The sequence below is a fragment of the Athene noctua genome, chromosome 3, assembly GCF_965140245.1.
Source record: "Athene noctua chromosome 3, bAthNoc1.hap1.1, whole genome shotgun sequence".
Lineage (NCBI taxonomy): Eukaryota > Metazoa > Chordata > Aves > Strigiformes > Strigidae > Athene > Athene noctua.
In genome coordinates, this window is record NC_134039.1 from 57,725,636 (window position 1) to 57,740,217 (window position 14,582).

The 14,582-nt window shown below is 36.7% G+C and overlaps 1 protein-coding gene across 4 annotated transcripts in view; it reads right to left on the reverse strand.

Annotated features, from left to right (window-relative positions):
* The window catches only part of DOCK4 (dedicator of cytokinesis 4), a 255,172-nt gene that overhangs the window by 145,740 nt on the left and 94,850 nt on the right, over positions 1-14,582 (reverse strand). For all 4 annotated transcript variants that reach the window (XM_074903108.1, XM_074903107.1, XM_074903110.1 and 1 more), the window contains 3 exons: positions 10,801-10,949; positions 9,325-9,409; positions 7,525-7,676 (listed from right to left, as the gene is read on the reverse strand). In XM_074903108.1, the coding sequence (XP_074759209.1) occupies positions 7,525-7,676; positions 9,325-9,409; positions 10,801-10,949 (386 nt within the window). The remainder of the gene's footprint in view (positions 1-7,524; positions 7,677-9,324; positions 9,410-10,800; positions 10,950-14,582) is intronic.

Below are 14,582 nucleotides of genomic sequence, written 5' to 3' on the forward strand. Positions count from 1 at the left end.
TATTCGTAGCAGCTAGCTTAACTAGAAAATAAGGATATATACATATGCATACACAGTCAAGTGAAATTAGTATGCACCAATTAAGTAGAAAATTAATGACTTGCAACTGTAGTCTTAATGCATCAAGTGCAGAAGCATGTCATCACTCAGATTTAAATACCAGATTTAAATACTGACAGTTTTCTTGCTTCCATATAGGAAGTAGAATATTCATGTCCAAAAAAAGCCTTTTAAAGTGTAAAGACACACATCAGACAATTATATCAATACAGGAACAGTCTACAAAGTAGTATTTATTATTACTGTTTATTAACAACAATAACAAAATCATAAATAAACCTGTATTATCACATCTACCTTAATACAACAGAACTGATATTATTGTGGATGCTAACACAATTAGAAACAGTTATTTTAATAGCAATTTCCAGTAACAAAACTACACCTCTATACTGTCCCAAACAAATGGCAAGTAATCACAAAAGAACATTTATCTCTAGCTTACTGCAGTGTAAAAAAAAAATTCTGTTGCCCATAGTGGGCGCTGATAACACTAAGTTAAGTGCAATTGATGCATCACAGCTGCTACCAATCTAGAGATATTTTCACTTAGGAAGTCTGAAGGTCAAAAAGAACCCCAAGCATCACACTGATTTTTTTTGTCACTATCTAACATCAGATTTCTTCTCTGGGCAAGTCATTAATTCATTTCAACATCACAGTTTCTCACATCTCACCTGAAAAACATGATTATCTAATTCTTAGTACATGTTGGGAAAACTATGAGCATTCATCCATGCTTTTAAGATAAAAAATTATTTAATTGATAATAAACTAGTTATAAATGTACCTAATTTTCCTTTTATTCAAAGCACTAAAGGAATACTAAGACACATTATCAAAGCCACAATAATGGTTTTATGGCTTTAATTTCCATCTTTCTTATTTTAAAAGGTGCTATCCTAGAAATGCACTGGTAGGTCGCACAACGAGGGCACCAATTTATATGCTAAATTAGAAGAATATTCCTTAAGTATGTACATTTCCTACTAGAACTATAACAACAACAAAATATTTCAATACATACTGAAGCAACCAGTAAATTTATACATACGTATATCACTTATTTTTGATCCATCTACTCTAAATCCTTTGCAAATATTTTAAGAGCAAATTCAGAGTGCTTTTCCTTATGCATTCCACTCTGAGGGGCTAGTGTCAAGAACTCAGATACCTAATACTGAGTATCTATATCCTTTATGAATTCAGCATCAACTCTTTCCAAACTTGAAGGCTCAAGCTTTATTGAAATCTAAAGTAGTGAAACAGAAAACAAAAAAGAAATAGGATGGATTCAGCTCAAAATTACTTCAGGGTATGCTTGAGCAGCTCTTTAATCAATACAGTCTATGGAACCTAAAAACCTATACAACATGCCCTAAAGAAGATGCAGACATTTCATCAGCTGAATCACTTTCTAGGTTTCACTGACTGTAACAGGAGCCCAGAGATGCAGTTCACACAAAGAACTTAAGTTTAGATGTCTTTGAAACTGGATTCCAACCCTAAAGCCCATTCATTCATCATGAAAACTTCTAAGCTTAAACAAAAAGGAAATGCTAAGCATTGTCATGTACTTAATCTTGGCATCTTACTCATGACTACAGGAAAGATACCTCCATCTACTCAGATTCCAGAGCCTGATGGCATCCCTCCCTGCCCTAAAGATACACTTGCATGTTCTTTCAGGACCAATTTTTTTCGAATGAAGCACAACTAATCAGAGAAACAAAAGATGATGAAGAGGAGTTAGGGTTGTTCAGCCTGGAGAAGAGAAGGCTCTGGGGAGACCTTATAGCGGCCTTCCAGTACTTAAAGGGGCTACAGGAAAGATGGGGAGGGACTCTTCATTAGAGAGTGTAGTGATAGGATGGGGGGTGATGGTTTTAAACTGAAAGAGAGTAGATTTAGATTAGAAATAAGAAGAAATTCTTTACTGTGATGGTGATGAGACACTGGAACAGGTTGCCCAGAGAGGTTGTGGCTGCCCCCTTCCTGGCAGTGTTCAAGGCCAGGTTGGATGGGGCTGTGAGCAACCTGATCCAGTGGAGGGTGTCCCTGTCCATGGCAGGGGGGTTGGAACTAGATGATCTTTAAGGTCTCTTCCAACCCAAACTGTTCTATGATTTTACGTTTCTATGAAATGCTGACTTTAAATATAAAGCATACAATGATCGCTTTGATTTTTATTTTTTATTTTTTTAAATAAAGAGGAACAAGAGTGTAGTGTAGGTGAAAAATTCCTATTAACAGGCTGGGGTTTTCTTTAAGAAAACAGAGACCCATGCTCAGTTTCTCGCTCTGCCTTTGAATATTTAAACTTACATTTCCTATCTTCCAGGGAGTCTGGACTGTCTCTTAAGCTACAGTAATCGTCATTAAGCTACTGTATAAAGTGTAAAGGGAATTACAATTATAATTATTCTCTTTTCCTTCCTCTGCTGTCTTTGCAAAGACAAACAATGGTCAACATTGCATTGTGTTAGAATCTAGCCCTTCTGAGAATACTTACTGAACCTGGTTCCTGTGGCAAAACGCACAGAACTAGAGAAAAGTTGTGTGCTAACATTTGGGATCATAGTTTACAATTTGATATGTAAAAATTTCTTTCCATTTTATACACCTATATTCTTTTAATCTGTTTGTAGCATGCAATGATGTTATATTTTTTTAATTAGACACTCAATTCTAGTCTCACTATGTCAATTGCAGTAACTGTTAACACACTGCTTTCCGTTTTTAATGTGGTTTGTCTCAGTTGCCATGGCATGCTTTTTTCAGAGAGAATCTATAACTATAGCAACAACAACAACAAAAGTTTCACTACCTTTCATTGTTCAATGACTATATCTGAAGTCTGATCAGTTCTTAATGTTGCCTGACAAAACTACAAAGTTAAAATGGCCTAAGGACAACCTTATTCTTGCACTTCAATATAAAGCTCAGCTATTAAACCAGACTTTCCCTATGTTACCAAGTACCTTCTTTTCCCCTTGTTTTTCCAAAGCACACTTTTCCACACAGTAACATGCTATCCACATTAATACCTCAGATATTTTCAAAATAAAGGAAGAGAAAAATCAAACCCTTTCAAAGTATTTGACACTACAGTTGATCAGAAAAATCAGTACCAGTAAATTTGCCAAGTCACATCACAAAATCAAATTTTTTATGCATGTTAGTAAATATTACATCCTCTTATCAATAACATACAAATACTCAAAATTTAATGAAAACTTTCTGTATAAACTCTCCAGCAACATACAGATAGATTTATACTAATACATTAAAAATAATCTCACTAAGAAAAATGCCACAAAACATCATTTATATGCTGTGGTTCCTTGCAGGTCAGTAATGTGAAGAAGCCAGATGAGCTGTGAGCTTGAACATGCTATATTTCTTTCTGAATGTTCCTATCCATTTTGGATTAGAGCATCCTACCCAGAGGTTGCTTTTTCTTGCACTAGTCTGGAGCTGGACTAGGAAGGGAGTGGTTATACTCAACCTTCCTAAAACCTTACTATTCCTTTTTGTAGATAGTTGCCCCATGTCAGTGTCTACAATGCAATTCAGTTTAATTGTGATACTTGAACAAATGTTTCTGTTCAAACAGCTAAACATATGAAACAGGTAACATAAAACGAAAAAATTAAAAGGCTGTGGAAAAAGATATGCAATCAATTAAAAAAAATAATCAGGTAATGTTGCTTCTAGTCCTCTAACAATCTTTTAAAGCTGCTATTTTAATTGCATAAACCTGAGGTTACAAAAAATGGAATGATACATAGGAAGATCTTACATTTACAGGTCCATCTGATAAGAAGCTAAATTAGTCTTAAGAAAAATACCGGAACAGAAATTCTACCATTAAATCTCACTTCTGCTGTTTTCACCCTCTCCAAATGAACTCTTTGTTTAAGTGGCTACAGAGATCACTTGGCTTTATATCAATTTCCATCAGATAGACAATGAACACTATATTAGAATCTACATAAAGCTACATTTTTTGATAAATTGTACCTGTGAACTTGTATTTAACATTATGCATTCAAATAGTCTCATTAAAACAAGCAGGATTACCCACCTGAGGAAAGCTTGGTACATATACAGTGCTTGCAAAACTGAAACTTGAAGTAAAAAGCAACAAAGTCCAAAGAAACAAAATTCAAAAATTCTAATACCATAAGCAACAAATTGAAGAAATAAATTTTAAATCATGTATATTCATATACTACTATTCTTAGTAAAAGATCTTTCTATTTCAATAAATAACTTATCATTTATAGTTCCTGAATTTTAGTGGTGCTTTTAACAAGTTTAATCTATTATTTTCATTGCATTTTTCTACTGGACCACAAGACAACAACTTAGGAAACCACCAGATATAACACAGCTAGGTTGTGACAGACCTTAAAGTGTTGCCACAGACAGCTTTTGACCTGCACTTTCATCAGAAATGAGAAGAGTCTGTGTATCCAGGCTCCACAACTCTGTATTACCAGTAGGCTTCGGCATCATTGCAGGGCGTGAACTGCAGTAGCTGGGGAGCGCAGACACTGTCTCCTCTCATATATCACCTTTCTGAGGGAGGCTGCTCATTTCATGCATGCATCAGCCAGGGCCTAAAGACCTCTGAAATACCCCACCCATTTCTACTAAATAAAAATTACACCATATTGTTGTGCACCAAAACCAACTAACTTTGGTTTAACTCTGTGATGCTTCCAGGTCTAGTCCAGAAAGACCATAGAAATCTCCAGCTTGGACACCTCTGCATTCCAGAGTTCATTCTGCGATATAGATGTACCCTGCATTTAATTTGTTTCCATGAAAACTCTCTTGCTTTCAGTTTTTTCAACATGTTTAAAGGTTTCTGGTTTGTTCCTTGGGAGGTGTTTTTTGTTGTGGTTTTGTTGTTGTGGGGGTGTATGTTTGTTTTGCAGATGGTTGCAAACTACCTTCACAAAGTTCATCTTGTCATTGCCCCCATGCCCTAGAAGGCAGTTTGGATTCATGGCAACACGCTTCTTCAAGGTTTGCCAGTAATGGGATGAGGAAGTTCACACGTAATAAAGCGGCTGCAAACAGACACTGGAGTCAGGAATCAATAACTAGAGGTCAGATCACAGCAAGCATGTGACAAACAGCTCTAGAATGTGTGCTTTCATGTGAACATGAAATCCAATCCATTTGTTTTCATACCACCACTACTGCCATAACCTTGTTTTCAGCAATCCATAACACCTAAATTGTTTTCTGTCAAGGTCTGAAGCTCTCTCCTAAATCTATCAGCTGCTGTGGCATTCACTGGTGTGAACACAAAAGATGTGCCCTGATGCACGTATAACTCTCAGAAATGACAGTAAAGTGCAGGCCAGAATGAAGTGTCAGTATTTAGCAACTAACATTGTAAGCATAGTTGCTTATGTATTATTTCATTGACAATAAAAAAAAAAATTTACTCAGTATAATTTTCCTTCAAAGCACTGGTTAGTTATCTTGCCCAGCTACAAAGCACAGATGTAATTTTGTCAAATTCAGCCCAGATTCCACATCGTTCTCCAAATTCCCATTGCCATATTTAAGATGACAACTAGTACAGTCATGGTTTTATTACTATTTTGAGTAATGATTTTTACCCTATTAACAGGCTTGGAGAAGTAGCTTGTATTTCTTTTTGTGTATTTGTGAGCTGTCTTATCTACAGTGTTTTTTGTTTTGAAGTCTAGTCTTTCCTTTCTCTAGTGGTCAGTGTTAAAGCAGATGATTTTGTTGCCTCCAGAACATATTCCTTCTAAAGGAGAGTAGAGAAGAATATAGTCACCGACAACCAGCAGCAAATTATGAATGGGAGCCTTCTGACCACAAGGTATCTTCCATTGTACTGGTTTTGCATGGCAAGGTTTTCATAGCAGGAGGGGCTATAGGGGTGGCTTCTGTGAGAAGCTGCTAGAAGCTTCCCCTGTGTCCAACAGAGCCAATGCCAGCTGGCTCCAAGACAGACCCACTGCTGGCCAAGGCTAAGCCAACCAGCAACGGTGGTAGTGCCTCTGGGATGACATATTTGAGAAGGGGAAAAAGTTGCAGTGCAACAGCAACTGCAGCTGGAGAGAAGAGTGAAAGTATATGAGAGAAACAACCGTGCAGACACGCAGGTCAGTGAAGAAGGAGGGGGAGTTGTTGCTCCAGGCTCTGGAGCAGAGATTCCCCTGCAGCCCGCGGTGCAGCCCGTGGTGAGGCAGCTGTGCCCTGCAGCCCGTGGAGGCCCATGGTGGGGCAGATCTCCACCTGCAGCCCATGGAGGACCCCACGCCAGGGCAGGTGGATGCCCCAAGGAGGCTGTGACCCCGTGGGAAGCCCACGCTGGAGCAGGCTCCTGGCAGGACCTGTGGCCCCGTGGAGAGAGGAGCCCACGCTGGAGCAGGTTTGCTGGCAGGACTTGTGACCCCGTGGGGGACCCACGCTGGGGCAGTCTGTGCCTGAAGGACTGCACCCCCTGGCAGGGAACCATGATGGAGCAGTTCGTGAAGAACCGCAGCCCGTAGGAAGGACTCACGTTGGAGAAGTTTGTGGAGGACTGTCTCCCATGGGAGGGATCCCACACTGGAGCAGGGGAGGAGCGTAAGGATTCCTCCCCATGAGGAGGAAGGAGCAGAAGAGACAACGTGACTGCAACCTCCATTCCCTGTTCCCTTGCACAGGGGGAGAAGTAGAAAAAATTCGAGAATGAGGTTGAACTCAGGAATAAGGGAGGGGAGGAGGCAAAGGGTGTTTTTAAGATTTGGCTTTATTTCTCATTACCCTAGTCTGATTTGATTGGCAGTAAATTAAATCCATTTTCGTCAAGTCTGTTTTGCCCGTGACAGTAACTGGTGAGTGATCTGTCCTTGTCTCCAACCACAAGCCTTTTGTTCTATTTGCTTTCCTCATTCTGCTAAGGAGGGGAGTGATAAGAGCGAGATGGTGGGCACCTGGCATCCAGTCAGGGTCAACCCAACACACCCATCATCACTCCACACGCATTTAGTGGTCCAATCTTCCTGGCATATTCCTCAAACAGAACTTAAAAGGCTTTTGCACAAACTCTGCTCTCCTGTGCTCATGTTTAACTGCATAGTGGTTCTGCTGCTGTTCACTCCCATGTTGTCTCTCTTGGCCAGAAATGTGCTGGGAGTAGAAGTAACTATGCAGGGCTCACACAGAATTTAAGCTCTAGAACAAACAGAAAAAGAATGGTTGCAGGATCAGCTCCCAGCTGAAAAAAAGAGGGAAAGCATCCCCTAAATGATTGTGAGATTGGGTTTGATTGTTTCACTGAAGAACAGGCAACACTTCATTGAAGTACAAGCTCCTTTTATAAAAAGACTCTTAACTCGCTGATTAAGGGCAGCCCATTTACATACAGTGTATACTGACACAATTTATGTAAAATCAGTATTCCAGTGAAAAATCATGTGGTACCTTATTGGCCGATTTTCTTTACTATCAAAGAGTGAGAAGATTACTTCCAGTTCCTCTCCCAGATTGGAGCACATTAGACTCTTCATCTGAACAAAAAGATGGTGGCTGCTAGCTGGTACTGGTGTGTCTTTTTTTCGATGACGATGCTCCATCTAAAAATACCAGAAACAACACAGCAGCCAGTTGGAATTAATTGTAAAAATCTCAAAACCAAAAGAGGTAAAAACCATAATACTCAACTACTCTCTTAATTCCGTTTTTTACATTTTTAATTCAGTATTAACTTGTAATAGGTTCTTTTTTTTGTGTGTGTGTGTCTGAGAAGTAGAACACAAGAAAGTGACGCAAGGAAGCAAGATGCAGTGTTGCACTGCATCATAATTATATCTAGGAGAAAAACAGTAACCTCTAGAAGTTTAACTTTTTCCTACTCTGCAGATTCTAAGCCACTTCAAAGCTTTGTGCTGTAAGAATAGATTTCATAGCTGGTATAAATAGTTAACGATCTGATATTCCAGTATTCAAACGCACAAAAAATGTTTTTGCAGAACACTAAATACCAGTATTTTAAAATGGAAAGAAATACCATCCATATTTCTTAATCTGTCAGACTGCTATATAGAAGCTACTAAATTCTCTTGATTTGACTTCACAGTTTATGCCTTCACCATTTTAATCACTTCTTAAGAGTAAGATGTACTATTTCTCTCCTACATTGTATCAAAAATAGTTTTAAACAGCAATGTTTCTAAACTACTTAGCCTTCAAACTGAGGTTATCTTGGGCTTTCTTTTTCCTCTTTATTTTTTAAAGTGCACTCCGTGCGTTCCATTATTAGTTTTCTGTGTTATTCTTCTTCTGTGTGTTTCTTCTTATGATTAAAGGTTCCTCACTGTATTTCATCTAGTGCTTCAGCAGGATTCCCTAAGATTACATATGACTTTGAAACTGCCCAAAGGTATACTGATTCTAGCATGGAAAAATTACTACTAGTTTTGACATTACAAGTTATCAGCATAAGTAGTTAAAAGTCATAAAAAATGTATTACAATGTCAGCTCCACAGGAAATTGTAGTCATCATATTTTTGCTTTATTCTATATTTAAATACAAAAAGTTAACATAAATAAAACTTAGTTTAAATAAAAGCCTAGTTTTAAGCAAATAAGGCTCAGAACTGTGTATCTGTAACAGCTGCAGTACTTAAATATGAGCCAAAGCCCACATCAATTGGCATGTTTTCTCAGACCTCACTGGAGATTAAATAAGAAATACCAGTGCTGATTGTAGTAAGTCAAGATGGACTTTTATACTCAAAGGAGAGCTTTTCTATGCATTTTAACTGCTATTTACATTAATATATTATAAAAGACCAATAGCCCAGTATGATTAATTGTGACAATACTTGTATCATGCGTATATTATTGTATTTCCACAAATCTTATCTAACAGGAATCATGGACCAGGTAAAGCTCGAATGAAAAAGAGTCTTATAAGCTTTTACTTTGACTGTTAATATGAATTTAATCATCAATTTTAATGATATATCAGAAAACAAAACATGTAAAACGAGCATGTGTGCACACACAAATTTGACATCAAATCAGAGCATCTCATAAAGATGTTCAAAATATGTAACTGTTCAAAAGAAAAGTTCTTTCCTCATAGTAAAACTCATTACCTTATGAAATACCAGTTTATTTGATCAAAAAAAGTACTTCTGGTTAAGTAGATGAAAAATGCCATTAAAACACCAGTACGTAATTTGATAGCAAGAGTACTGAGCATTATATTCACGTACCAGCCTGTAGAGCTCCGTAATGCTGATCTCTTCAGGATCCACCATAGCATATTCCTTTCTTGGAACTAAGTCAAGTCCCAGCTGTCTGTATGAGAAATGGAATAACAGTAAGTAGTTTCTACATACAAAGGAAACAAATTAACTCATTGCTTCTATTTACATTTAACAGAAACATTACAACAAACAATGTACATGTTAATTGGTACTCTACAGTTGATTTTGGTTTTGGTTTAATGTATTTTGGCTGTATTCACCATTCATGGATGATTCCTTCTCTTCATTTTGTAACTTCAATAGAATACGTTTTTCCACAATTTTTAAATCTGTTTCACATTGTGGACGTGTACAATGGCTATTTTCCTTTGTACTATTGCGGACACTGTACCACGTGAATCACACTAGTATTGTCAATTTGAATGGCAACCACAGAAAATAAAATAAAATCAATCAAATGCCAAAACATCAGCTTATTGTTAATTTGGACTGGATGGCATCAAGCTGCTTTGGTTGTATCCCCTGAACAAAATAATGAAATAAACTTGAATCAACCAGAATAAAACTTATTTTCAGCACAGCAGCAAGCAATAATGATTAAGAACACATATGGGGCATCATGCTCAATCCAGAAAAACTTGAAAGATTAGAAATATTTTTAAAAATATGTTTTTAAAGAGGAGGAACTGACCATTTAAAAAACCATCACAATTCCATTCAGTTAGAACAAAATTCTAAGCGGACAGTAAATCATACACAGTTAATCACAGTTCTTCCACTATGTTAGGTATTTAGGCTGTCAGATAGCTGTAGTTGCAGAAACCCCTGAAATTCAGTTAATTTTATTGAATATTGCTACATTTAGTCAGAGTTTAAGTGAATAAATATAGGCTAAAGAAAGACTTTGGAAACAGCACCCAAATGCCAAAAGGTATTTTAAACTTTTTCTGGGTTTTAAAAAAACAGTAAGCTCATACAATTTGCATTAGCTCTTACTAGTTATCCAGATAAAAGAAAGATGCAGACCATAGTAGCAAGAAGTACGTTAGAGATGGACAAGTAAGAACTAAATTATGTGACACAAGTCAAAAAGGAAGCAATGTCAGCCAATATAGTTTCAGTTAAGACAACAGAGCTATGCTAACTGTGTCACACAGAAATCTGGCCAGGTGTCTTTTGAAAACACCTAAAAGGATGCTGCAGATATTCCGATGCAATTCTCTTGTAGACAGCACCAATGTTATGCAAAATAAACTGAGAGAAAAATGCAAAATAAACTGAGAGCAAAATAAAATGACAAGTCACTTTTCACTGTTAAAACACAGCAGACAGAAAAAGAGTGAGAAGGAGAAAGTCCATTAAAAAATAAAAAGGTTACATCTCTCAGAAATTAGTTCCTTATTTAAACATTCTACAATGAGCCTAAAGCTGTGGCATTATAATTTGATTACACTAATTTCATTTATTATTATTTTTACTCACTCATTGCCCCAATCCAGACGAGCAGTGATGTGTCGCTTGACATCCTTCATTCGATCATGGGTGAGATGGCCAACAAGGACCTGCCTTCTCAGGTCTAGTATTTCATTCATTATGTGCCACAGCCGGTGGAAGAGATCTCCCTCATTTCTCTGTGAGATAAAAATATAAGTTGATGATCCTAATAAATACAGATATGGTGAGGAAATCAAGAAAACTCCTTCCTTATTCCCCTACTTAGTCTTTTTTCTCTCCATAGTAGTGACCATTTTACCTGTGTACACGTGTATGCCTGTGTGCATGTATAAAATCATTTCACAGGTTACCACAGACTCTGTCTTTGCATCACAGCCACTCCAAAATTTCACTCCAATTCCTTATGTCTCATGTTAACACAGTCCAATTTATGACAGATGACAAAAATTCAACAAAAAAAATTATTTCATGCCATAGCACTGTTTTATTCCAAGAGCATGCTCATTCTGTGCTGCTGTCTCATCCAAACTGAATATGTGATCATGTAATTCAAGACTATTTGAACTCGTAAGGGGATGAAAAGGCAAAGTTCCTAGCATTCAAACTCTGAACCACTGAGTGTTAATATTCTTTTAACATTTTCTTGCATGGATATAACTGTACACACTGCTAAGCATAAATAAATGGAAACACATAGACAGAATCTTGTCCAGACAGTTCTTCATCTAACTGTGAAGCAGGAGAAATTATATGAATATGACTATTTTCTAAACCACATCCTTCTACTCTAATTATATACCAGTTAAGGACATAAACAATTTCTCATAACAGTTTCCTCCCAGACAGAAGTTCTTTTAACTCTTCCTTTACCAATTCTAAGTGGTTTTACTTGATACAGTTTTTCTGAGAAACTTTAGCTTGAGTAAATTATTGCAACCTTCATTTAAGTGATGCATCACACAAAGTTGAAAAAACATTCCTATTCAGATTTGTTCTGCTAATTCTTGACAAAAAACCCCAAGTTCCTTTCCCTTCTTCCTATGAACAAACGGCATAAAACCGAAGTTCAGCTACTTCTGCTACATAATTGCTATGAAAAGCTAAAATTCACTTAGAAGCATCATTACTGTCTGTCAATAACTTTTATATTCCAAGGGCTGTGAAACTGCCATTTGATAAATCTGTTCTTTTTATTTCACATTCATTCACTTCATAAGGTCACTAAAACAGCATTACTTTATTGTTTGTCTTGGCTGTCTGGAAAAAAGAAAGCCAGTGTATTTTGAACATGCAGTAACAGCAGTGAAGAAAAATGTCGCCAAAAAAGAAACAACTTCAGTAAGAGTAATAGGAATATATGAACTTTATAAGTAAAAGAAAACTAAAAAAAAGGTCATACAAATAGCCCTTGAATTACGAGCAAGAGACAAAGAAGAATTTATAGGAACGTCATGGAGAACTAGGTTGACAGTATGTTTTCACAGTTTTCCATCAGACACTAGTGCATAAATATTTCATTTCTACAGTTAAAAAAACAAATCAAATAAACACTAATTCAGATGCATCTTTGTTTTCGGTATCTGATGATAAGGTCTACTTAAGTAAATTATTCATTTGAATACAAGAGACATGCTAATGTTTAACAGTACTATTTAAGCTCATAATAACATTTTTAGGTGTCATTCCTTTTCCAAAGCTTTAGAATTTGTCTATGAGTTGCTTGTATCTCAAAGCACTGAGTGGATCTGCAAGCAACTTTTCTTGCTTTATATAGATTTAGGTCTCTACACTTAGGGATCATGTTTTTGTTCCACGTGTTCCAGGAGAAGCCAATGTACTAATACCCTTGCTCACATACACAAAGCAATCACACTTCAAGCCACCTGACATTCAAGAAAACTACTTACCATTATCAACTAGAGAAAGTTCAAACATGCTTTGAAGAAACAATTTCTTGTTTTTCAAGAAACAGTTCATACTGCTTAATTACAATTTCACTGTCAAGTTTAAAATGATACTCTATTACTTAAAATCCAACAGAAATACTCGATTTTCTAGGTTCTTGTATAAAAGCTTTCACTAAGTAAATTAGTAACTGCTCCAATTGCAGGTTTCAGAAAGGTTACCTGGTTCTGAACAGCCTGAACATAATCCATACAATCATCTCAAAAAGGTAGCAGACCAGCTACTTCTGTACCACCCTGACTTCTGGGAGGTCTACTGGCACCACTCATTGCCGTTTCTTATGTAGCAGAAGCAGCCTCTGTATCAGCAGAAGGTAGCTACTCTTCTCACAATTTAAGTCGTAATTATCAACTCAGCAATGTGTTAAGAGGAAGGGTTAGAGACTATGTAGATGCAAATGAACAGGTTTTGGTTACATTTGATGTGTGTGCATGCTGCCAAGTCCAAACCATGGTCTGATTGTAATGCTAGAAATCAAAGACAATCACGATGCAAGACACAATTTAGAACTAAGATATTTTAGTTAAACCTTTAAAGACACAACTGTACAGTCATGAGAAAGTACAAAAAAGTTCAGTTAATAGAGGAAATAGAAGTAGGCATGGAAAAAGAAAACTATAACGATTATCTTGTCTTAGATTACAGTGTGCAAAAAAAACCGAGTTAAAAAATGCAGAAGGGTCAGCAAAGGCTGAATTTCAGTCAGAATGATACTGAACAGGTTTCTTTCTGTGTGTTATAAGTACAACAAAAAAACACAACTTCTACCTATGGTGGTAGCCAATTAAGAGAAGGAAACGGTAGGATTTCTTACAGTGAAAAAGTAAATCACTGGTCTGAAACCTCTCAAAAGAATGAGAGACTGCAGTGGGTTCATAAGAGACACGGGAGTGAAAAGCAGTCTAGGGAGCTTGTATCCAAGATGCTACTGATACCGCACAACATTTAGATAAATAAAGTAGAATAATCCCAAATCTGTATAATTCATATAATGGAGTAAGAGCTGTTTAAATGACTGGTGACTCAAAACAGGACTACAGATAGGAAATCATCAGGTGGGCAAAGTTCTCTATGCAAAAAAAAGTTTGCCTACCCTAATTTAAAAAAAAAAGAACATTATTATTGATATAATCTTTGCTGCAACTGCAGTTTTTAAGGGAGGTAATTACAGAATTGGAGAGGCCACATTTACAGAGCAAGCACAACAGAGTGATGGAGATGGAGTGATAAATGGAAATTATAGAAATAACAGACACCATGGGTGTTCTTTGAGTAAGAAAGAATAGTTGCTTATTGCTACTTCATGTTTGATGCTCACACAACTACATCCAGTTCTTAGCCCAGACATGCAAGAGAAAATACAACATGAGCTCAGAAAACAGGAATGGTTAAGGCTAAAAAACATGACTTAAAGTGAAATTTGAGAAGATGAATCTAAAAGATAGTCAAACAGAAAGCCAAGACTGTATGCATCTATTAAAGTGAAACAATATCATAGAGAGGCATTCTGTAGGGAGTTATAATAGAATTACTGATACTGGTATTAATGAAATATGAAAACGTATATGTACATATGAGAAGAAAATGACAGAACAAGGAAAGGTAGGCACTAAGACGCATAGAACACCGTAAGTGTGATTCCATTCAAACAGGCAGAGAAACAAACTGACCTGAAGATGTCAGGGAGAGGGAGAAAAAGACCAGAGCCACAAAATATCCAGATAAAGGAAAACAAGAGCACTGTGAAACATGGAACTTAAGAAGTGTGAGATAAGGAAGAAAAAGATTCTGGTTCAAAACCAGAATCCACTTCTGTAATGTGTCATAGGTAAACCCAAAATCAA